We start from the raw sequence: 25977 nt of genomic DNA, 5'->3' as shown, positions 1-25977 counted from the left end.
TCACTGAATAAAGAAGGCCTTGACATTATTCATGGCTAAAAAGTCAGAGAGAGAGAGAGAGAGAGACAAGAGAGGTGCTCAAAGTGAGAGAGAGGGAAATCGATTTTGACACAGACCCTTAGTGTGCAATTGTTTATCAAGACAACTGACTGGCTCTTATTTTTGACAAAAGCTGAAAGGGTTCGTAACAAAAGGTCACTTGGATTCTTCTCCTCCCAGCTTCAGTCCAGTCTTCTGGCTTTTCAACTAGACATCATGCCCGGAGTGTCTGATTAATGGAGTATATCACCACATTGCCGTCTCACAGCCATGTTGGTTATTGGGGCGTTTCTCTGATCTTTGCTCACCAGGGGCTTTGTAGTTAACAGTGGAGACCAAGGACCGAGCTTTACACAAAAACCATTAGCAGATCATCCATGAAGGTGCACTGAAGCCTGAAAGAGATTTAAAATCAGTGTGGAGAACAGATTTGTTCAACCTGAAGTCCCACTACCAATTTAAGTTCAGCCTCCAGTGGATAGGCTTTTGGGTTAGTTTGTGCATTTCTTGTAAATCTTGTTGTCCACTGATAACACAGAGGTTACATGAGGGCAACTTCTGTCATAGTCCATAATGTGGCATCTGCTGCTCGTAATATAACAGTAATATAATATAACCATTATGTTACAGTTGTGATAAGTGAATCCATTAATAAATTGATTTTCAATGTCCACAACTGGCCACCAAAACCCCACTCCAGTGCTAAGATTAGATTCATGTCACAACCGTTTTAGTAATACTTAATTACCTCCAATGACAATTATATAATTATATATTACATGGATTCATTTCGAGATGTCCATCCGATGTAATTCAATAACTACTGCTTGCCCTTTAGGCGCTTAATCTCCAGCTGTCCCAGAGGAATTACTCAGTGGTTAAAAACACCAAACACTATCTGTGCTTGGCTGCTCTCATCTCTGTGTTAATGTGTGAACCTTCTCTCCCCCTGGCTGTATCCAGATGAAAAATGTGTTTTTATAACCAGGGTTAAAAGATTTAAGGCAAGAGATTGAAGATAAAGCCAAGAAGAAGGAAAATTGGCACAATTGTCTTAGACAATTTGGCAGTTAAATAGTCATAGGACTCCTGCTTTGATTCTGTGTGTGAGTTTAAAACTGGCTTAGTGGTAGTTCCAGCTTGACAGAAGATCCAGTGAAGAAGAGAAATATCTTGTGACCAGGTTGGATGTAGTTTTAAATTTAATGTTCCCCTTAAAAAATTTATGTTTATTACATTATAGACAGTAACTTCATTAGCAACTTGTTAGGTTCACCCCAGGTAACCTTTATATAAAGTCTGTTTATATATCATTTTGCCCATGGAATTGCTCACTATTAGCATTTTTTTTAACATTCAACTGCATTCTGAATAGTGACATTCTGAACAAACCCATTTGCTGAGCCCCATCCCCCTTAAATACAGTTTCTTCCTCTGTCAAGCTTTTCTTTCTCGCATGGCACATAATGAACTTTACAATCACAGTATAATGGTGGCAGATATACCACTCAAAATTCTTCATAATTTCTGAACCAATGGCTCCCTGATTTCAGATAGTGATAGACAAAACAGGCTGAAAGGACATCAGTCGCTAGCAGACTGTACTAGCTGTAGCTAGCTGTCTAATTAAGCTAATGTTAGTTTTGTGAGTTGGTTGAAAACACCCTCTTTGGCCATCTTTTCAAGGTTTCAAGCTGACTTGTTTAAAATGATAACCCTGTAACCAGTTCTTAAATATGCATTTGATGGCTACATACATGCTAAAAGTATCAGGCTGAAGCTGCATGTCCAGACATATAGACACCTTCCTAACCAGGTGATGGTCCACGTAGAAGACACAGGAATAAGGAAACAGCATTGTTCTTGTATTACAGCGTAGAACTAGTTAGTCCTACAGTAGTATTGTAAATATGATAAGAAAAAGTGTAAAATCATACTCGTGTTTAATTCTAACATAGTTAGCCATACATGCTAACATTCACAGCTTAAGATAAACACACCACAATCCATCCATCACCCTTTCCGTTTCTATTTTTGGTTTTTGGAAAGGCTAAAAAAAGACACCAATCCCCAAACTCTTGCTTTGATTATGCAAAGGGAATCACTCTTTCTACAGCCCCATGCACACCGGTCACTTAACTCCTCCCCCAAAAAGTGATTGACCAGTCATAGCTTAGCAAATGGTCAATTACATACAGTATGACTATGCTGTTACTTTACATATTACATATCTCTGCCATTCACCTTCTGTATACTGCCTATCACACTTTAAACCTCCTTAATTTTGACCACCACACTTTTTAAACAAGTCTTCATCAAAAGAAAGCACTGCGCATTGATTTAGATAAAAACAAACCTTTAGTGAACAGCACCCCTCAAAAAATATTAAAGTGTCTTTAGCTTTGGTATCAACTCATGTACATTAATGTATACAATATCTTGACAGCACATAGAAAACAGTTAGTGTGCTAAAAGTGAATTCCAAAAAAACTGCACACACTGTAACCGTATGCAGTAGTGAAAAGCACCACACCATAGCTCAGACATTCACTGACAACACAGCATCGATGCACTGCTTTCAGAAACTCCACAGTTATCTTTGTATTGCAAGAAGGAAAAAGTGTCAAATCAGCTATCAAAAAATTGAACAAGATGCAGACAAGTACATGGCAAACAATATATACAGAACAAACGTATTCCATCTAAAAGTTATTTGTTGCCTCAGGTAAAGTCCTTTGTTGTGTTCTGAGAAACACTGCAAAATAGTTTCTGTTTCTTGTTAAGACTATTAAACACAGTAGACTGACTTTTGTGGAGGCATATAGATTGAATATCGTAGAAATTATGAGTAGAGGCTGATGCCTGTCCACATGCACTGCTGACTACGTGCCGATGAGCAAGGCACTGAACTGCTAATAATTTTTAAGGTCACTCACATTGAAGGCCCTCTCAGTCCTTTTTGAATACATAGGACATCCTGGACTTTGGGTTTGATCAAATCCAGCACAGCTAAAAAAGCAGATTTCACAGCTGTAAGTACATGTAGAAATGTCTAATAAAAACCATGAAAAAATCAGTCCAGAGAGGCATACATTTTCAGGATTTTTGCTGATACCATGTATCTATATCAGTGCTATCCACTGAACATTACTAGATACTGAATTTTTCTAATTATTTTGTAACAGTGCACATGCACAGTCGTTATTGAAGGAACTATACAGTAACTCTCCAACGTGCTATTTCTTTAACCTTAAAGTCACTATTCCTGAAAAAAACTTGGGAATGTTGCTAGCATGCTAGCAATGCTACATGTCCAACAAACCACTTATTAAACCAACCACTTGTGCATTTTTAAGTGAAGAGTGATGAATTAAATGAAAATTACTGGCAGGGAATAAAAGACAATTACCAGTACATTCTCATTACTCTTCTTAATCTCTTTTGTCTTTTTAATCTTGTCTACTCTAGGAAAGACTTCAAAATGCTTGGGGTAATAAACAACTTGTGTTCTTCAACCTCACTTAGTAACCACAATCAATACAAAAACACATCTTCTCCCTCTCCCACTCTGAACACATTTCTGTTATGACATTTTATGAGTGAATACTAATACTAAAATCCCCACAATTCTGTTACCATAGCAGTCTGACCAAAAATCGTGATAAGAACATCCTTCAAATGCTCATATTCCTAGCAAGACAGATATATACCTTTTCTCTGTGGAGAAACACAGACTCCCAGTTTATGCAGGTTTACTCTGATTTCTGCTGATATTGTCCAGAAGCAGTTCAAGATTTGCCTTTGTTACTGGTCCATCATCTTTACTAGCCAGGGCAGAGCTGATGCAACAGCTGCGTTAAATCCATCTGGACCGGCAGGCTGCTGCTCTCCAAGCCTCAGTAACACCACCTCTCTCATTATTAATGACTTCCTGGCTGGGGACTTTGGGACTTTTCATGGTTATAGCCAATCATTAGCCATCAAAGTGGGCCACTAGTGATACTACGACAGGTTTGTTGGTGTCTGAAGAGGGGGCTTTAGTGACATCATTGGTGGGTTCAAAGGAGGGACCCAGTTGGGGCATGGTGGTGGCCGGTTGACACAGGAAGGCTACCATAAATAGTAAGTCGTTGGTACGGCGGGGACCAGTGACAGCTCTCATGGCCTTGGTGGCGACCTTGGAGGAGCTCTTTAAGCTTGAGCCTCGTCGAGGAGCCTCACAACGCAGCACGGCTTGGAAACATCTGTAAAACTGGGGCAAGCATACAACACAAACTCGTGATCAGAAATGTACTTAACTGCAAAATTAGACAAGAGACCACAGAGGATGAAATTGTAAAGACTTTATTACATAATTGCTGTAATATGTTGCTAGACCTTGTCTGAATACAGTGAATACAAAAACACAGATATCATCGGATTTTGCCCAAACATCAATTTGATTCAAGTTGCTGCTTCTACCAATGGGAAGTTAATTTGCCTCATAATTTTCCCATCTCTCGCTCTCGTGAACCTTTAGGCAAATTGTAAATAATTATGACTGATCAGACCCCTCTTCCCTCTCCCTGCCCTCCTCTGTACCCACACTCTGTACTACTTTGTCATTGGGGTTATTGTGTCGTCTGCTATTTAATGTGGAACAATACGCCAAGGGACACAAATTTAAGTTTCTAAAGTATATTAAATAGTCAACTAATTACATTCTCAATCACTAGTGGGAACCATTACTGCATTTTCAATTGAATGAAGTGATTTTGCTAATGTGTGTTTATAAAGAGTGGCAAGTTGAGGGTGAGAGAAAAAGGAACTGAGAATGGGAGACAGCCATTTCCATTTTTTTCACCCAATCTGGTATTTCCACTTGAAGAATATAGCAGTATAATGTATACTGGCTGTTGAAAAATCAGGACAGAGAAAATTGGTTCAATTTGTATGTTGCTCATCATGAGGTTATTTTAAATATCCCTCGATAAGATTTCTATGTGCACTGGGCAAGGCAACAATTCACATGGCACTAACGAGGACTAACGAAGCTGCTAAATGGCAGAGAGAACCACTTAAAAAAACACCACTCGACGAGTGAAAAAGAATGACAAAGGCTTGGGGAAGAACAAAGATCATCATCAGGTTTCACTCACTGGTATAACTGCATGTCCAGACCTCCGTCTCATTAAAATCTTGTCAAAAATTGGAAAACAAGGCCTTGGAAATCCTGTGTTAGCCACCGCAACTGAATGTGGGTTTTTTTAAATAGTTTTTTTTTTAAACCTTAATTCAACCAGGAAAGTCTTTCTGAGAGCAATCCTCTCTTTTTCAGGTTCACACTCACACAGTTTCATACCTGGAAGCTGCTCAGTACAACCACAGTCTGCTCTGTAGGCCCCTGTGCCACTCCATCGGAGAAGTTTGCAGGTTAAGGGCCTTGCTCAATGTGGTAGGAAGGGAGGGGCAGGTGCTGCTTTTTCACTTCCACTACTCAGCTTTATGTTGGAGGAATTAAACCGTCGACCTTCCAGTCATAAGCCAGCTTCTCAAACCTTTACACCACTACTGCCCCAGCATTGTGCTTCACGCTCAACAGTGTGTTGCAAAGGCTAAACCATTTGGCTTACTCTACTTAAGTATTTTAATTGCCTAACCTTAACAAACCATTTTTTTTTGCCATAACCACAATCCTTACATAACCTTAACCATACTGCAGTTGCCATGCGTAGAAATTGCAGAAGGTGAGAATTTTTAAAAGGTTGGCACTGGAAATGTAAAAAAAACAAAAAAAAAAAAAGGCTGTCATTGTACAACATGTCTGGTGAAAGGGTTGGTTACAAGTTTACACTTTTCACATGCTCATAGAACTACGGTTTTGAGTGATCTCCAATGTGTACCCTTCTTCTTCCTGGCATATTACTTTAAAGTACAATGCTAACCACTGTGTGTGACAAGACAGAGGTCTAGCTACATCAATATGGGATGCGTAAAAATGCGAGAAGAGTCTGCACCATAGGCGTAGGGATTGGGGGCCCTTGTGCTTGTCCACCCCAATAAATAACATTGTTATCTGGCACCTGAATTATGTGTTCGCCTTCTCAAAACAATTCTGCCCCAAGTTGATTTGCTGTTAGATAGGTTTTGTGGTTATTTACATGCATAAGAAGTCACCAGAATGCAGGAAATGAAGTGTCTACTACTCAAATTTTCCTTGAGGAAAACATCTGGGAGAACCTCCCAGACCCCTGCATAATACTGGGCCCTGCTATGCAAAGTATGGCCCCTTTGTGGCCCCTGATCAGCAGCAAGTTTTATCAAGTGGCTGTTCATCATGAACCATTTTACATAATTCATTAACACATGATGATAAACAACCATAAAGGAGGTTTTTAGAAATTCTACTATGCAAGATTTAATTTGTCAGTGATTTTAGCTTGTACAGATAACAAGAGATATTACCATAAACACATTTCCTCAAACTGATAACATTGTTTCAGTGATGTTAGATAAACCGTTAGTAAATTGTGAATGGATTCCTGGATACATTTTTTAATCCATGAAACAGATCTGGAAGTCTCTGGATTATGATTTCATGCAGATCTTCCTGTTTTACACCAACCTCTACACAAAACAGAGCTCCTGTGTTGCCCAGCTCAAAGTCCGGGGATCTGCTGATAGACAGATAGAAGGATTCTGAATAATTGAAGACCCCAGCAGCAGGTTGAAAGCATAACAATGCATTCAGGGAATTTGGCTATACTTTAAATTCTAGGCATTTCCAACCACATACAAGGCATATTCACAACACAGGCAGGCACTGGACCACAATTTCGACCATTTTCAAGTTGTCTTCTTCAGCTCCTGTTAATGTGGACTCTCTCCACTCTTGAGTAAACGTAGTATACTTAGTATACTTTCTGAGTTTCATGTATACTTATAGTCTACTACATTTTCTCATGAGTGCAAAATATGATGAAACTCTTTCACAGCATCTGGTTAGAGATACCACAAAAATCAAATACACACATTGAAAGCATTTCAACTATGAACAATATTATATGTAGTGACAGATACTTTAATAAAATACAGTTAATAAAAGTAATAGGGTGATGCCCAGCAAACTTTATCACAATAAAGACATGTGATGTTAATGTGGCTTGTGGCAGTGCTGAAAAGAAGTACCAAAATTATAGTTGGGACAATGTCCATAATCCTTTTATGCAACAGCTCCTACCAGCATTCTTTTGTTAAAGGATGCGGTTGGTAGTGTTCTATATATATATTTTTTATTATCATCAAATCCCATGAAAAGACCAAAACCAGCAATGTTTTGATCCTATTAACAAGTATTGGCTGTGTAGCCAAAGGCTGGTATGTGTTATTCATCAGTGTCATAGAGCTCCAATGTTGTCCAAAACATAAATGAGCCGCCTTAGTACTTTTCAGTTTACACATCTATCAAACATGAATTTTTTACCACACCACAAACTCATCTTGTGAGAATTTTGTAGTCATTTGACTCGACATTGAACTTCGACTACATATCGCTGTCTGTTAAAGGCTTGCTGGGTTTAAAGAGATGCTGAGAGAGAGAGAGGGACAGAGAGAGAGAAATGCCTCAGGACACCAAAAATTCTCCTCACGATGTATCCTTGAGCTACACATTTGCCCCCTTTTTCAGTGTGTCCATAACCTATAGGTCATCTAGCGTGGAGACGTAAAGAAACGAGATGATTCTGTGGTGCTGATGCAAACCCTCTGCTCCCTTCAGCTGTCCAAACAACACACTGAAGAGTGTTTTAAAAAGATGGAAAAGAGGGAGATGGAGACAACAGACAACTGGAGGATGAAGTTAGTTAAGAGACAGAGGCATCAAGGCTAAGGTCAAGAGAAAGGTGAAGGCAATGACAGATAAATAGATAAATCATGACAGGGAGATGGGAGGAGCGAGATGCACTGAGAGAGTATTTTGGAGAGAGAGGGTTGGAGATGACTCAGGAAGGGTCATCTGAGACTGGTCACATCAGGTTTGGGTGATGCTTTCTATGATCTGGGCTGGTGCTTTACGGGTAGAGGATGACAACAAGAGTGTCAAATGTCAGGCATCATCTCAGACACTAAGGCGTTGCAGTTTATCTATTTTTTAAAGCATGGGATGTCTGCTCGGATCCAGTATTTTCTGTTTCTACGTGACTGTACACAAGGAGACTTTCATTAGCAGTTCACACACGTTGGCTTTGCAAGAGGAGACATCAGTTTTATTTGTTTTATAAAAATCCCACATAATCCAAAAATATGCGCGGGGTAGGCCATTTTATCGTTTTATCATATTCAATCAGTGGTTATGTGTATATCCACACAGCAGAGCTGGGTGCAAAAATGAATACATCCTACTCTTTTAACTGAGTTCTTTGTGACATCAATATCCAAAACTTTGCACAGTCTTCCACAGTCTGAAAAGAGTTTGCAGACAGTCAATCACTTCAGTGCATTATACCTATTGCAGTTTAAGGGATCTTAATGAAGTGAGTCAATGGCAGGAAGCATTAAGCTTCTTTTATGGACATCAGCATATAACCCACCACTTCATGTGACTATTGGGTGACTTAATTTAATCCAATAAACTCCCCAGTGTTGTGAAGTATCCTGCAGACCACAGAATATAATATAAAAATGAAATGATCTAAGAGCTCTAGCTGGAAAAGTAATGAGTGTCACACAGGAACATGTGAACAGAATGACAATCATCTGATTTCCCTTTGGGATTTCCTGGCACATTCTCAATACGGCAAAGGGCTGCAGTGAGTTTACATTTTGGGTTTCAATCATTTCCTCACACTGCAATCAGTGGCTAGAATTTTCAAGTCTCACAGTTAACATTTCCTGCAACATCTCATTTCAGTATTGGAGTGAGCCATTGACTTAATACTTCCTAACAGATCAGCCTCAAACATGGTTCTTCAGCAAACAAATCTATCCAAGTTCCTGTTTAAAGTGGCCTGAGGAGTGAGATGATTCTGATAAGGATAAATAAGCAGCTCCCTGGAAACCAAACAAAAACCATAACTTTGGTTCTTGACTATGCAGTAATGTTTCCCCAATGTTGATGGTTACTGTTTCCTTTCACAACTTTTTCAGCACCATGCGTTCATAGAGCTACAATAGTCAGCTACATACTGTATAAGCTGCAGTAGTTAACTAAGATGCTGAGTCTAAAAAAACTGTAACTGCGATTTCTGCCTGCCAAGGACTCGCAGAACTGTTGAGTGCTCCCTTTGAAATTTCAATTTAATTATATTAAAAAATAAAGTACAACATTTTGAACCGATATTGTCTCTTGGTCTTGGTTTTAATACCACTGTACCTGATGAAGAGACAATTTGGGCTTAAAACATTGTTCTGTTTCGCATGTAATAAAACAGAAATCTTCGAGGGATAGTTCAACAGTATTGCGAGTTCTTGGGAGGAAGAAATGAAGCAATGAGGTCATTACATTTTTATAATATTGCTGCTATGCCTTACAGTACAGTTAACATACAGTAGTCGTCTATGTAGTGTCCATCTGCAGTGGCAGGTTTCAGAACTTTATGATGAGTTATCATTTGTTTAATAGTCTTGAACAGATGATGCTGAACTGGTTTACACACTACATGGAAAAAAGTTGTACAGCCATAGAATTATAGTTCAGCCAGTTCAATTGGGGTTCACTCATTCAACTAATTGTTTCTTTTCAGTTCACTGAAGAATGTATGTATCTTGTCCGAGAGTCACTACAAGTAGCACATGAAAGTAATGTAACAATTCAGACAATAGTGCATACACAGTATTATGTGTAATGCCCGAGGGGTAAATTAAAGTATGGTTCTATTTAAATGTTCCAATTAAAAAGATAATCATATAAAGATAATGTAAGGCATTACAACTATGAGGTAAGTCAGCCTAAAGGCTCCTAAAATCATGTCACAAATGCATTTTCCATTTAGGTCAAATGATGATTGAAGTTCTGAAAACTAGTTTATAAACTGTGGTCAAATATGCTGATGATATTGCTCTGTTGTAATTACACCCCGTATACCTCGTGGCATACCCAACATTATTTTAGTATTCATTTATCATATCATATAATAATAACATACATTCTTTTGTAGCTTCTCAACAGTGAGTTTATGATATCTGTATAATATTACATCAGAGTTTTTCCAGATAACGGGGGAAGAGATTTGTCTGCCAGTCATAGGTGCTGAACAGAGTAGGCAGAATATTCATATAACATCCACATCAGAATCACCACATGTCACATGGCCTTTACTACTAGTTCACCACTGAGAAACTAGAGGCCATGCAAGGCAGTAATCCACACAGTAATCTGTCAAACAGTACCAATATCAACATCAGTTCAATTCCAAGGAGACTGCACGCCACGGATCTGACTTTATCAATAAACAAGATTTTAAAGTATGAATAAAATCAGCAGTATTGCCGGCTTTTCCTTTATGCTAATATTAGCAGAACAGTTTTGGAGCCACAAATCCACCACACTAAACTAGTTCCTCCATTCTCTGATGCCTGGTTCAACTCCATGTTCATCAATTATTCACCGCAAACTACAAGTTGATGTCCAGTTGTCCATCCTTCTCTATTTCATACTAGCAAACCTGCCAATGACTCCAAAAAAATTTGACAGAAGAAAAAAAAAAAGCTTCTCTGCTTTGTGTGCACCAGAGTTTTTTCATTTTGCAGTACAGACTGTACCACAGTGGAACCAACTATTCCTGAAAAGGATTTTTATAACAATGTGACAGTCATCCTCCTACCTATCTTCTCATGGTCTTCATGGATCAATATCTGACCCTATCTGGAGACTGACCAGGTGGCCCCCTACAGTATGGCCCCAGCTTTGCTTTAGCTGTCACGAACAAATTGTGGAATGAACCTGAATGAAGAGAGTATGTAGAGATAAATATGAATGCACATCAATAGTAGACTTCAACCAACCCAATTATTTAACCAGTAAATCACTCAGAAAATCACAGGGCCTGTCAAACTGTCAGCGCAATGAAGCAATTCACTGCAATAAAATGGGAAGATGTTGAATTTATACCACCTGTCAGTTTGTTTGACATATTATTTTGTTATTATGATTGATCCTCTTGACACTAAGTAATTATATTCTGGAACGATGCACCTGCAATTTGTGCTCTGCTAGTCAGTTCATGTTGTCTTAAAAAGTTCCATAACTAAAAATTACTGTTGGTGGTACTTGACCTCATTTAAGCCACTTTTACAATAGTGTTTAATAATTAAAATTAATTATGATTGAGTTTTGTTAGTAGTAGTTCAACATTTTAGGAAAATATGATTGATTGCTTTCTTGCAGAGAGATGGGTGGCAAGATTGAACTAAATGTGAATCTACAGCCAGTTTGCTTAGCTTAACAGAAAATACTTGAAACAGGGGAGACTCGAGGAAATCACTGCGTCCGGCCAAGAAATAGTCTGGCACATAACCCCCTGGAAAACCACAAATTGACATTTTTACACTTTGGTTTTTGAACGGGTTTAACAAATGACATATAACATGTTAATTAGTGAGCTTTAGAGGTTCATATCTAGATGACATATGTGAGAGGTGTATCAACTTTCTCATCTAACATATTTCTCAAAGATTCCTTTAATGTTAAAGTCCTCTTTCATTTACATTATTTTGTGTAATACCACTGTACAATGTTTGTTATTGCTGTTCGCAACTCTGCATTGGGCCCTTACAATGCAATGAAGGATCTGACAGACCCTGCTTCATTAACTTCAAGATTCATGTGTATACACTAACCCTTAGGTGTGTGTGTGTGTGTGTGGAACAAAGAAGCAGTGAGCTGTATAGTAGCTGTAATCATCTGAGAAGTTGCAAATGGACTCACAATTTATGGGGCAACAATGTTTTATGTCCCTTGATGCCCTTTAAGTTTCCACTTTTGCAACAGTTTTCGCAGCAAAGCTCTCTCAGCGGACATACAGTACAAACCACCAAGTATTCACATGAGATAAAAAGATGAATCAGTGTAAACTTACCCAGAATTCCTGCGTTTTTCCGTGCAGGTCTTGGCTGTGAGCGCCGCTGATCGTTGATGGGACAAATACACACCAGCTGCTACTTGTATCTGTACAGCATTTTTAGTCTTCAACTCGCCTCAACTCACAGTTTCCATAGTAACGGGCTGGGAGGAATTGAAGACTGAAAAAGACATACAGGACATTTGGTGTCCCTTTCTCCCACTTTCGCTCTCTATCTCACGCTGTCATGAGATAGTTGATGTGTGGGCTAAAATGTCCGTGTAAGGTCAGTTAGCTGCGGTGGGGGCTTGAATAGGAAGACGGCATGAGATGGAACAGACAGGAGTGCAACTGAGGCTCTCGTACCTCCAGATGACGGAGCAACATCTGGAACAGGGTGTAACTTTGTGTTCATTTCCAACTTCACAATAAAATAACTCTTGGCAGTAACTCTGTGAGAAAAGTTTAAACTTGAATGGCTTTGGAAACGGTGATAAGATTTACTCTCCAATAAACAGAACTGTATATAATTCTCTGTATAGTACACAAAATCACTCTGACTGAGTCTGAAGGGAATATTTTCTAAAACCACAGCATTTTGTGCTTCAGCTAATACAACAGAATGAGATGATGAAGATTACTGTACATTGAAGAAAAAAGCTGGCCCCAGTAGGACTGGAGGACAATCTTGGTTATTTTTTCTCACCATGATGAACAGCGTTTCAGAAAGGAACACAACATCTTAAATCTTAAGTGTAAATGTATTGTTTTGTACAAAGCGTTTCACTTGAGGATGGACCTTGATAAGTATAAAGTAAAAAGTAGAATTTGAGGAGTTAAGTTCCAGACCACTAAACATCCAAAATATAAATCCTTAATCTAAGTAATAGACATTGAATGTCTTAAACGATAAGGCGTTCAGTCTGTGAAAGTAATATTAGCGTCTTTCAACCAAGGACAAAAGTTGCTTGCAGTTACCTTTGTTGTGGATTTATGTTATTAATCATTTTGTAATAGGTCTAAAGTTCCTCAAATCTCATTTAGGAAGCTCATATATTTTATCCAACGACCTTGTCTCCTTTACTGAGGAGTTACACTTGGGAGTTGTATGTCAGCTGAAAAATGTAATACATCAGGTAGAAACACAGTAAATAGTTAATGACTGAGTCAATGCAGTGATAAGCTTATGTACGCTTTTATAAGTTGGATGTTAGAATCCTGCAACAAATAATATGCCGTGAAACAAAATGCTTGAACGGACACAAAGGAAAGTTTAACTCTGGCAATTTTCAACCAGGCCCTTATTTTCCTAGTTTTTCCATGATGTGGGTGGATTCTGTTCAAATTGCTGTGCCTTTCTTCACTGTAGAGCTCAGTGCTGCTCTCTCACCCGCAGAGCTAGGACAATCTCCAGCAGTCAAACCTAAAATCTAATTTCTGATTACCCATCGCTTAAAACTTGTGTATGTTGCAGCATAAGGTAGCTGACATACTGTCGACTGCTTACTGTAAGTATGCTGATGCTGCGTTCATGTCATATAGGATGTTCTGTAAATACAATCTGTCGACAGGGAAAAATGTTTATGTCAACTTCCTTGGGGGAATTACAAGTAGGATGTGTTGACATTATTGCAGCTACTGTTACCACACACCTGCAAAAATGGCTGTATAAACATGGGCAGAAAGCATATAGTAGCTCTATATTCACTGAGGTTTGCAAGTCATTATAGAAATAATTGTAATTAATTGCTGTAGTGAACTTGTGTTTGGTTTAATATTCGTAAATTATTGTGGGTATCGATGTTCCAATGATGAACACTTGCTTTCAAACAAAAACAAAACAAACCTGAAAACCACATAAAGGCAGCAAGCAAAGTAAATAAAGGAGGTGTGTAAAGGGGGGCCAGATTAACCCGCAAGGGAGCCCCAGGGCAAAAATGAGCTGTGGGCCCCTGTTATTTGAAATATGTTTGAATCACTTTTAGGACTTAACTGTTGTAGCTGCTCCAGCAGTGACCTGTAGCTACTATGTTTAAAACTCTACGGTGAAGCGAGTGATTTAAATGCAATCAGTCACTGTGATAAAAAAAACACCAGGGATTATGGCCTAGTCAAAAGTAACTGGAATTACCAATTAAACAATACCTAGCTTCTAAGCATATCCTTTTGGGGCAAAACTGCATCAGTAGCCCTACTGGTTAGGCAGTGTGTCTCATTAAATCTGATTTATATTCACCAAAGACCTTTGCTGGAAATAGCCCAATCTAATTTACAGGAAAGAGAATCTCGGATCCATTTCAAGCATTGTTCTGGACTCTAAGCTCCGTCGTGGCTAAACCTAATATTGAAAAATAAAAAGGCTGATTTATTAACTGATAGAGTCAACAAAAACATGCTTGTTTCCAATCATCTGTGGATTGAATTAAATAACACAAACAAGCGACAGTTGCATAATATATGTGACACTACTTTTAGGGACTGCTGTGATTAATTATTTGGCTACAAAGGCTTTGTGTCCCCTAGTCCTTAATTAATCATTTAGTATGTACAGTTAGTTTATAATCAGATGTGATTCTCCACATGTTGGCCACTAGAGGCATAACATGAGGAATGACTGATGAAACATGTCTGATGTCGGGAGCTCACTTCCAACCCTGACTGCCTTTTGGCTTTCATCCTGTCTCTTTGGTCCTCCGGGCAAAAAGTCACGAGCGGGACCCGCGCTGTCTAGTTTAGTATCTGACGGCCCGAAGTCTTTTCCTTTCAACTTGTGACAGATGGACAGTCATGTGTTTGCAGCATTTCTTCGGGTGTATGTGAACTCAAATTTATTTTCTTAATCAGTGTCTAACTATAAGTAATTGGATCCTACATGAACACACCATGTTCTACCAAAGTTAAAACAGTTAAGGTTATTTCACATTTGAGATTTTTCTTTCTTTTAGCACTTCAATTGGTTTGAAGGGGGCGGGAATGAGTGAGAAGAAGGTGATGTCACATATTTCCGTGCCCCAATCAGCATTTAGCACCTAAAAATCAGAATCTGACAGTTGGTGGGTTGTTTGGTTGCTGTCGGTAAAATCTGATCAAACCACACCCACACAGTCAGTGTTAAACTCGTAATAAATACCACCTAAAGATGTATATATATATTTTTTTTACTTTGTTGCTATTGTTGCTTATTTTGTCATGACTATTTTAAGGAATAGTTCTACATTTTAGGAAATTAGTTTATTCACCTTCTGGTGGATAATTAGATTAGATTAGATTAGATTAAATATAAGGCGACGGCCAGCAGCCGGTTATCTTAGTTTAGCACAAAAAGGGAAACAGCTAGCCTGGCTTCGAAGGTAACGTAATCTGCCTGTTTTACATGATGTTATGTGCCAGATTATTTTTTGGATGGGAACAGTAACTCTACTTGTTTATAAAGAGTACGGTCTAGACTTGCTCTATAGGAAGAGTGCAATGAGATAACTTTTGTTATGAATTGGCGCTATATAATTAAAACGTAATTGAATTGTTGCTAAGATATGTCATGGTACATTACTAGTGTCTGTTTGTTTGTCCCCTGTTGGTTCTCTTCCTGTGTTTGTCTGTGTGTGTGTGTGTGTGTGTGTGTGTGTGTGTGCGCGCGCTGGCGGGGCGAGGCCTCAAAGGAACCTCCATTCCGGAACTGACACACCTGCTACTCACCTGCTGTTACCCATCTGCTCTCCATCCACCAATCAACACCTTGCAGTATATACACTTCTCACCAGTCTTCGCCAGATCATCCGTTTACCTCTGTGGTATAATGCCACGGCCTCTACCCGTGATCTATGACAGATTCTCTTGCTTGTGTTTCTGAAACCCTGACTAACCTTCTGAATTCCTGTGTCCAGGCTTACCCCATCTACCGACCACTGTCTCAAACCCTCCACAAGCAGCCTGCTGCCTGCCTGCTCTCACCAGCCTAGTCCACCGTTTCCCTCTACACACCTGGTGTCTCTCGTGTTTGTAATAAACTGAAACTAATCACTCCATTTTCCTCTGTGTCAGTCGTGCTTTTGGGGGCGTGAATCTCCTTGTGTCATAACAAGATAAGCTAACCGGCTGCTTACTGTAGCCTCATGTAATAGATATGAGAGTGGTATCGAATAACCGTATTTTCCAAAATGTCAGACTTTTCTTTTAATGTTATAGACAAATACTTGAAATGCTTGATTTGAAGCCAAGTTTTCTAATATTAATATTATTCAAGCATCACACACTAGAGGAACGCGGAAATTCAAAAACTGTTTTACGTTCAGCAGTTATAGTGATGACAGAAACCTAATGTGAGCTAAGAGGGGCATGTGACATGGGTTCATTGTGTCAGTTTTTATTTATTTCTTCACAGGAAACTTAATATTAAATATAACAAAGTAGCAGAGCACATAAAAATAAGAGTCCCAGGCTGCTTATAAAAACAATCTCAAAATAGGAGCTCCCAATTAAAGATAATAACTCCCAAAGTGATTCATCATATTGTCTAAAGCGGACATGGGCCAAGGTTAATTGAGACCTACTGTGAGTTTAATTATCAACATTTCAGACAATGGGTGCTTTCATGATATTGCAAACACCCCCTCTGGTTTGACAAGCAGTCAGTAAGTACCAGGAATTGGTTAGAATCACATGAAAGGCTTGGGGTAGGCGATTGAAGAATATATTAGATTTTTTCCAATGTGGCCTGAGATACACCTAAATTCAAACTTGGAGCTGGAGTAGAGGAGGACACAGGCAGTGAACGCCTCTCGCTTCTTATTGAATTGTTGATGTCATTAGATATCTGATTAGTGGAGCCTGTGGTGCTTCTTGATACACTTAGCAAATTTACAAAGGTAGAGATCCATCATACACATGTCCAAAAGTAACGTATTATCTTTTCAGTGTGAAATTTTACTATGCAGCTTGAGCGCGTTTCTTCAAATCTGTAACAAATAGCTAAATTCAAATGTGAAAAACCACCTTCTTATTCATCATCTGCACACAAGAACATAATTTAGATTATTCAGTGTCAAGAAGGCACCGTAATAGCATCTGACAGGAATATAAAACAATGGCTCATTTCCATTATATCAAACCACCGTAAAAACAATCGAGATGACCTCCACCTGCCGCTTCATGACAGTGAAAGATAAAAGGCACTGACCTCATCCCTCCCTCCCTCCCACTCTCACCTGTTTATTCATGAAGACATAGATGACTGGGTTGATGACCGTGCTCGTCTTGGCCAGGAGCGAGGGAATGATGCTCGCCTCGGGTGTGACCAGGCCCGGCGGCCCGAAGGTGGCCAGCAGGGCCATAATGCCGTACGGCAGCCAGCACAATAGGTAGCAGACCACCATAATCACCACCATGAATAACACGCGCTGCTCACGTTTCCTGCTCATTGATGCATTGATCCCGCTGACCTGGAGACAGTGAGGGAAAGGGAGGGAGATGAGAAGATGAGAAATTTAGACTTTAATAAGCTAGCAATCTCCTGTGATGACACAGTGTGGTCAGACATATAGGTTTTTGACTTTTGCCATGAGGCATCCAAATTTCCCCCTATGGGAGAGAGCTGTTAGAAGAGGCAGAGAGGAGTCTGGGAAATAAAATGCAAGAGTGACAGAATAGAGTGCAGGTCAGTGAGAGATTGGAGGCATACAGAGAGGCGGAGAGAGCAGGAAACAGACAGAAGAGGAGGCAGGGGAACTCATCTCAACATCTACAGAAGGACTCTAATCAGTGAGGAGACAGAGGCAGTAGAAGAATGACAGAGAGTGATTTGTTATCACTGATCATTGGCTGTACTGGAAATCTAGACCTCAAACAAACATTAAGTGGTGCAAACGTAGACAAACTCTCACATCAATTTCTCACAAATCAAAGGATAATTCCGGATTATTACAATTTGGGTTTTATATATATATATATATATATATATATATATATATATATATATATATTTATTTATAACATCACATTTCTGCGCGCCTGTTTTTCCTGTGAAATGATAAGCGACATTATCTGGCTAAGCTCTCAGCTCGTTTGCAACCTGTATGACTGCTCGTGTTTCTTACCCCTGTCGGACTGTTATCATAACTGTTGGAAATGATGGACAAAACTATAAAAATTATACCCACGTTGTAATAAACTGATACTAAGTTCAGATGTATGTACTTACACATGCATGCAATCGTGTTCTGACGATTACACACATGAACATGGACACCAAAAGGCTCACACACACACACACACACACACACACACACACACACACCTTCACATGGACACACTTGCAAACTGACAAACACTGTCAGTCTCCACAAACTTGAGCATTTCTCCATTTGTATCTCTGCCTGATGGTCACATGTCAGCAGCTGTCACTCAATTTCATCATCATGGAGACACACACTGACAGGAAACCACTTTCCAGCAGTGGCAGGTTTTTTTTTTGTTTTTTTACATTTTTTTTGGTAAGGGAGGTGAAGTGAGGAGGTGGTGGTAGTAGTTGCACACATACAAGTTGATGCAGCTGAAAAACAACATGACTTAAACAGAACAAAACAAATCCAAAGGTCCAATAATTAGTCATCATCCCTCTCATGACAGCTAATCATGAAGAAAAATATTCTACTCTATCTCACTCTCTGCTAACCCCTTAATGAAATCTCCATATTTATAGATCTTTTCATTTTAGCACATTTTACATGCATGGTGTATACATGTTTATGCATGCTGTAAAGGTCTGTAAAATATGGTACAGTTTAGGTGCTCTTCTCCTGCATTCAGTTCATTATACTAACCATGCTGTAAACTGCATTCCTGTGCCGTCACTCACACTACGGCATTTGCATGAATATACACATTAATATGGCACTCAGCTTTCACCAGACAGGCAGAGAGTTTGCATTACTGCCACAATATGAGGTAGAGCAAATAAATGCTTTTACATTGTGGCAGACTAATCAAGCCACGCCAGTGATAGACAGACTCTTTAAATGTAGCTCATTTGCCCCCAAGAGACTTCCACAACTCTGCAAATGGGAATTAGGGTGTGTTCATACAAAACATATTTAGACCATTTTATTCAAACTCTAAAGTGTTTGCTCTCTTAGTTTAAGCTAACATTACCTCCATGAGTTGGTTTAAAAAGCCATCTGTGGGTGGCTTTTTAATGTTTCAAGCTGGCACCAGTAGAAGGGGTCTAAAATATGAACTTGATGCCTATGTTGTGCTAGAATTAGAATTATTATACGATAAGGAAAAATGCAAGATCAGACTGTTATTTTGTTCTAACATAACCCACTTTGGCTGCTTAGCTTTCTTGGACAAGACAGAGGTATGATGGTTATGAGATGTATGATTTATTATGTTATTATTATTATTATTATTATTATACAGTATGTTTAACTTTAAGAGAAAAGGCATTTAGGATGAGAACCAACATTGTGTTTGGCAAACATAATTCTATCTTGGGTAATGAGTGCAAGCTTCCAAATTTCAATAAAGAGCAGAACCGAGCCGCTAATGTTAGCCTAAACTCACACAATACAACAATAACAATACACAATGGATGTAGTGTCTAATCCATTCCTCACACTTTGGTTCCTGTGTTGTTAGTTTTGGAAAGACAAAAAAACCACCTCTTAACAAGTATATCTCTTACCCCCGTGCACAATGCTTCAACATGAGGAAGAATCCAAAGCTTGACAGACCTGCCGTGCTTAGTTACTAGGCTATGATTGACGATCGCTGTTTGGGGAAGGGGTTTAGTGGAAAGTCAATTACGGCAAAGAGCCGAGTCCTCCAAAGATAGGAGTCCATCAGATGAAGCCACTGAGACTAACTGAAATTGTTTTGACTCTCTCTGCCATCAAATCTCTAACTTAGCAGGACAACAGCAGGACAAAAAGTCCAATAAACAAGCTCCTGAGGAGACAATTTTATTTTTGTCTGGTTTGTTTGAAAGAGTATAAACTCAAACAAACCAAATACAAAAATAACTTTAGATTCCAACAATAGCCAATATGTCCATTGTTAGGTATCCTGCCAAGAGCTCACCTGACACACTGGGTAAGCTGTCCAGGGGTATACATGTTTTGGAAGAACTCATCCTTGTTTAACTGAAAAGGCCACCTGTCATTTTAGCTCAGAAAAGTTTCACTTTTACTTCCAGTTTGGGTCTGTTCCCACACAGCAGACTTTCTCACTTTGTCAGCTTTGGAGAATAGGTGGCTAATAGCTTCAATCTTGGCTCTGATTAAATAAATGAAGTGGCAGAGTTCACAGACAAATTGAGGAAATGGAGAGTGAGTGCTGAATGATTGCAATCAAAGGCTGGGTGGCTGGTGAAAGGAGCTAGCTTACTAATTGACTGCTCTTACAGAGAAACTGTTTCATATGCTAAACAGCAATCCCCAAAGCCGTATAATTAATATTTATGTGTTGCGTCCATGTGACGGCACAAATCTTCTGCAGCCTTTTTGTCAAAATTTTGCAGACTACAAGCTTGGAAAATGAGCATCAAAATAACAGTCGGTTTTTGATGATGGATAACATGATGTTACACTAAGCAGGCAGTGAACTGAGAACAGCAGCCCCTTTCTTTTTAGCTCAGTGTCACGACAGTTTGAAATAGAGTTGTAGATTATGGGCAGTGGTCCAATGTGGCAGTGATGCTCACAGAGTGTGGATAGACGGGTGGGAAAGAATTTGTCAAGAACTGTTTGACAGGGAAATCTTTGTCAGGAGAGAATATCTTCACAGCCTTCACAGACCAAATTAAATATCCGATGGCTAATTTTTCTCTGCGACTACAGAAGGAGCATTGTCTCCTCTTGAGTCCCTGGCGGGCTGTCATTTATTCAGACAGATCATCTGGCCAGAAAATGTGTTTTGAAGCAAACTTAAAGAAACAGCCTGGAAAAAGAAAAAAGTTTAAGGTGTCCGTGCATGAAATGGCATATGTATTTCCTGCCACATACAGTACATTTTCAAATTGTAAATGTACAGTATGTATGTATGTGTGTGAGTCCCCACCACCATGGACCATGGACATTTTGACTTGTCATAGTACAAAAAGTACAGGTTTTACTAATAACATTAACGATGGCTCTGTTTTATTCAAGTGTCCCAGTAAGCCATGACTGTGTGACAGTGAGCTAGCATGCACAATACCATGACGCTGAAACCGAAGCAACTAAATGGAATTCAACCACCAATAATTTCATGGTAAATGGTCTGTACTTTTATAGCGCCTTTCTAGTCTTCCGACCACTCAAAGCACTTCACGCACTGATGGCAGCTAACTGCTCATCAGTCCTAAGAAACTAACTAATCATTCATACACACTCAAACACCGAAGGCACAGCCCTCAGGAGCAATTGGAGGTTCACCATCTTGCTCAAGGACACTTTGACATGTGGGCTGGGAGAAGCCAGAAGCGAACCGACAACCTTCTGATTGGTAGACGACCCGCTCTACCACTAAGCCTCTGTACTCTCTGCCCACATGATTGACGTGATTTAATGACTGATGATTACGAGGCTTTTGAATGTGTGTGTGTGTGTGTGTGTGTGTTGCAGCAGTTTTACAGCTGTTTCTCTTGTACTGACGCCCAGTGCGTTATGTGACCTGCAATTTACAACTCTAGGCCACTCCACTAAATTCAGGCCTATTCTCGTGGGGCTATTTCTGATGCAGTATGAGAAACCGCTGGGCCCATGCAAACAGTGTATAAAAGCTGCCGTTACTGAAATAAACTTGAAGAAGATGGACTGAATGTTGACAGACTATGGAGAACAGTCAGTCAAGAAAACAGCACCTTGCTGTATCCAGTGCAAGGCCTGCTGCAAGCAATGTAAAGAAGTGTGACATGTATTAGGTTTGGAAATCAGGATAAAAAAAACTGATGCAACTGTATTATGCCTTGGTTGATTAACATTTCTACTGAAAAGCTTATGTTTACTGTACACTGCTGCATTGATAAGGCTGTATGAGTGTGCCTGTCTGAATAGGAAAGATGTGTACTACACTAGCTGCGGTTACATGCACACTTTCTTTTCATTCTGATTGAGATCATTCTGCTTGAAGACTTTGGGTCAACTGTTTACATGGATGTGATCGAACACGGTCTGGTGTTTACATGTGCCAACACATTTAACTGGAACAGCTGTGTGACATGTGCAAAAGTGATGAATACTCATGCATCCGTCTTCCTCAAAGGCTACCGGGCATTTGTTTGATCAGCTCCCTGAAGATGGATGTCTATCCTCTGATCAGCAAAGTATTTGCCGTTATCGTTTGTTGCTCTTAATCAAGCAACAGCATGATAACAACACATGCTTTTTTTGGAAGTGGAGAAGCGTACATCCACACACACATTTACGTCACAGCTGAGAGCATGTGCAGAAAGAACACAGCCAGAAATTAATCAGGTTAATCGTTTGATCGGTTTATGAAAAGGTTTAACATACCCCTCTGCAAAAAAGTCACTCTGTGGTCTTGTAATACCCCACAGAAACTTCCAGCCTGTGGGCAAAGCCATTTATTCAAATCACAGCATGTCACATGCAAGAGGATGAATAATGGTGTGTGAAGAGAGAGAGATGGATAAAATGGATTGTGTGCTGTGTCTCTTGAGAAATTTGACAGTTACACTTTGATGTAGAAATTTAGCTGTTTATACTTCATGTTTGGAAAAGGCTCTTACAATGAGTGAATGGTGAAATCACTTCCTGTACAAGCCTTTAACAGTTAAGCACTGGACAGATATGAAGTGAGCTCTCATATGCTTTTTCCACCAGCACAGAACCAGCTCCGTTCTGGTTCACGCACCTAATTTTGCACCGTTCGGAGAATTTCGACCAGGTATAAATTGGTTCAGAACCCGAAAAGTTGGTTCCCAGCTGGAACCAAAGAATAGCAGGTTTTCCTTGCAAACTGAAGTGGGCATGCCATATTCTACAGGTCGTTGTGCATTGTGCCATGCCCTCTGTTGACACATCCTTCATTACAATGGTTCTGCTCAAAACTGGTGGAAATGTGGGCTGGTTCACTAGATAGCACCAACCTTCCAAGAATCTTGAACGGAACCAGAGCTAATTTGGTGGGAAAACACTATCAGTGAGGCACATGCTGTACTTGAGATTTCAAAAAATGAGAAGTTTTGTTTTGCCGAAACCAAGCCAAAAGTAGTGATGAACAGATCGTCTCATGGAGGGGAATGTAGCAGGTAGTTGCAGAATTTAGAGCACTGGATGGGCTGCATAGTTCAGACCTCAGCTCCATTATTATTAGCCTTGTTCAAGGAGGGAATAGTTGAAGGATATGCAAGAATTGGGGGAATCATGGATGAGTTTCAGTTTGAAAGAATATTTCAGCAACCTGGCTTCAGTTGATGTTGAAGTGGTCAAAGCGGGGGATGATTAAAGTTTGAGCAAAGAGTCAAGCAGAGTCCTGAGTAGGAGAGCGTACCCCCATACTTGAGTTGTGGCTGCATTGTGGGCTTTGTATGACAGTTCCTTGTCCAGAATCAAGTAAGGGCTCCTGCAGGCTTCAGGCAGGAGTCGTTATAGTCTTGTCAGTGGTGATGTGGAGGGGGGAAAGTGCCGCAGAGAACATCCATCCTATCCATTTTTTAGTATTGTTAGTTTTCACAGAGAATAGTTCACAACCCATATTTGGCATATTCTGTAGCCTTTATATATTGAATTACACACTGGGGAAAGTTTAAAAAGAGAAATTAAATGCTTTGAAGGCTTTGCAGCCAGAAATTAAACCATGGTTCTTGCTTCATTCAGCAGTCACTGAATGGCACACATTTATCTTAATTTTAAAAGTATTTTCATTTCATGAGTTTAAGCAGAGAGACAGACAAAGAAAAATATTAAAGTGAACATTTGTATTGGTTCTAATTTGCCAGACAAGCTAAATCAATAACAGAAAATTTGCAAGAGGGAACCTGCTGACTCAGTTTGGATTGCTTGCTACTGTTCTTTCCACTGCCCTGTAGAGTTGGCCATAAAATTGTGGTTTATAAGGACTAGGCACGAGGACAGGCTGGGTCACAAGGAAAGATATTTTTATTGGAAAATATTGCCTCTAAAGATGGCCATTATTAATCTAAGAGTATTAAGAAGTCTAAACTTCATTCAAATTTAAAACCAGTCTCCACCATTGTACAGATTATTTGTTCAGCTTCAACTGCTTTCAGTGCTTATGTCTCAACTCCTCTTAATGTTTAATGCTCCTCTTAGAACAAAAAAAACCTTCAGCATTTCTGAGTGACACAACTTTCACAACAGCTTTCACTGCTTACACTTCAGCTTCTTTCAGTTTATACTATACACTGTACACACTAGCATTCATTGCTTTCAGGACTTCCACCTTAACTGACTCTTCCAGCTCAATTTACCATTTGCACTTCAACTGACACTCTAACTCCTTTCACTGCTTGAACTTAAAAAGGAAACTACAGCTCATTTCAGCACTTTCCCTTTAACATATGCTTTAAGGCCTTTTCAGACGTAGCGCGAATAATTCATGCGAATAAATTGCACGTCAATTTAAAAATTCGAGCCCATCTATCTCTATGAGCCTATCCACATCAAGTCTGAAACATTCATATTTTGCCATGTGGGTTATTTTCTTACGTAGCTGTTTCAATTTCTGTGAATTTCGGATGCTGTTAAAAACAAGCCAACCAATAAAATATTGACTTTTGCTCAAGCAATCAGTTTTCCTGGACGTCAATGTCATAATTCTGTTCACACTTAACACAACAAGATGGATATTGATCCATTTGGTCTCACAACATAGTGGTCTGTTTGACAAATAAAATAAAGACTACAAAGAAAAGATGGAGAAACCTCTGTGATACCTACATTAGGAGGAGGAAGGAGGATAAATCCACATAGAGTGGACAGGCAGGAAGAAAGCCAAAAAAGTAGAGGAAACATATGGGCTCACTGGCTTTCCATGAGCAATCCACTGAGTCCCGGAGGTAAGCTGGCCATTGTATTAAATGCTGTGTATCACATATAATAAACACAAACATATGATAAACACATTTAGACTGTGTTCAGTCCAGTCCACTCTTGTTAAAATAACATTGGCGCCACCAATAGGAAATGCGATTGTATACATTGTAACTTTTCTACACAGTATTGGACACTTGGAATAACAAGCCCGTCTCCAGTGTGTAGAGTTGAGTGTGGATTTATTATAGTAAAACCATTTTTTTTTTCGATTGCGTGACATTGCGAAGCTTTAATTTTAGATGGAAGGCATGGAACGCGGATATTCGTGTTGGACTTGGTGTGAAAGGTTTGAATGTGAAAAATCGTAATTGAATATTCCGTATTTTCGGGGTGAAAAGGCCTCTACTCAGGCCTTACATTTAAATTGATAACTTAATTCAGTGCTACACTACACTTTCTTGAAACTTTTACTTCTTTCAGCACTTCCATTTTAACTACCATTTCAGATTTGTATTTTGACTGCCACTTCAACTACAACTTTAACTTTGGCTGCAAGCACTCTTTGAGGTTAAATAGACTATAAAAAACATTTTTGCAATTGGAATGTATTATGCTATTAGAATTACATCATTGGTTTTTAATGATATAGCTTATCATTTAGATCTTTAAGTCACAAAGGAAACACACACCTCTGTCAACATTAACCTATGGATACCTTAGTTGAGAGGGTATCTTTTTAACTTTCTTGGCTAAAGTTGATTGTTTTGGTGGTTTTTGAAAGAGGATCAGGGCAGAGCATAAATCTCTGTTTGGAACCAGGCTTGCAGGCATGTGTGTGGTACCTAGTGTGGAGGATAAGTTACCTCTGCAGGTGGATGGAGGAGACAGACTGACAGGCATGTTGACGC

General features: G+C 39.4%; 1 protein-coding gene across 1 annotated transcript in view; it reads right to left on the bottom strand.

Moving 5' to 3' along the window:
- Window positions 1–2378: 2378 nt before the first annotated feature.
- The window catches only part of LOC122887584 (vertebrate ancient opsin-like), a 69639-nt gene continuing 46040 nt past the window's right edge, over window positions 2379–25977 (bottom strand). The window contains exons 3-4 of the mRNA XM_044220940.1: window positions 17279–17512; window positions 2379–4291 (exon numbers count right to left, since the gene is read on the bottom strand). Coding sequence (XP_044076875.1) covers window positions 4013–4291; window positions 17279–17512 — 513 coding nt within the window. The 3' untranslated portion in view covers window positions 2379–4012. The remainder of the gene's footprint in view (window positions 4292–17278; window positions 17513–25977) is intronic.

The sequence above is a fragment of the Siniperca chuatsi genome, linkage group LG13 (assembly GCF_020085105.1).
Source record: "Siniperca chuatsi isolate FFG_IHB_CAS linkage group LG13, ASM2008510v1, whole genome shotgun sequence".
In the NCBI taxonomy this organism is placed as follows: domain Eukaryota; kingdom Metazoa; phylum Chordata; class Actinopteri; order Centrarchiformes; family Sinipercidae; genus Siniperca; species Siniperca chuatsi.
Note: the sequence above shows the minus strand (reverse complement) of the source record. Positions and strands in the feature narration are given on the sequence as shown.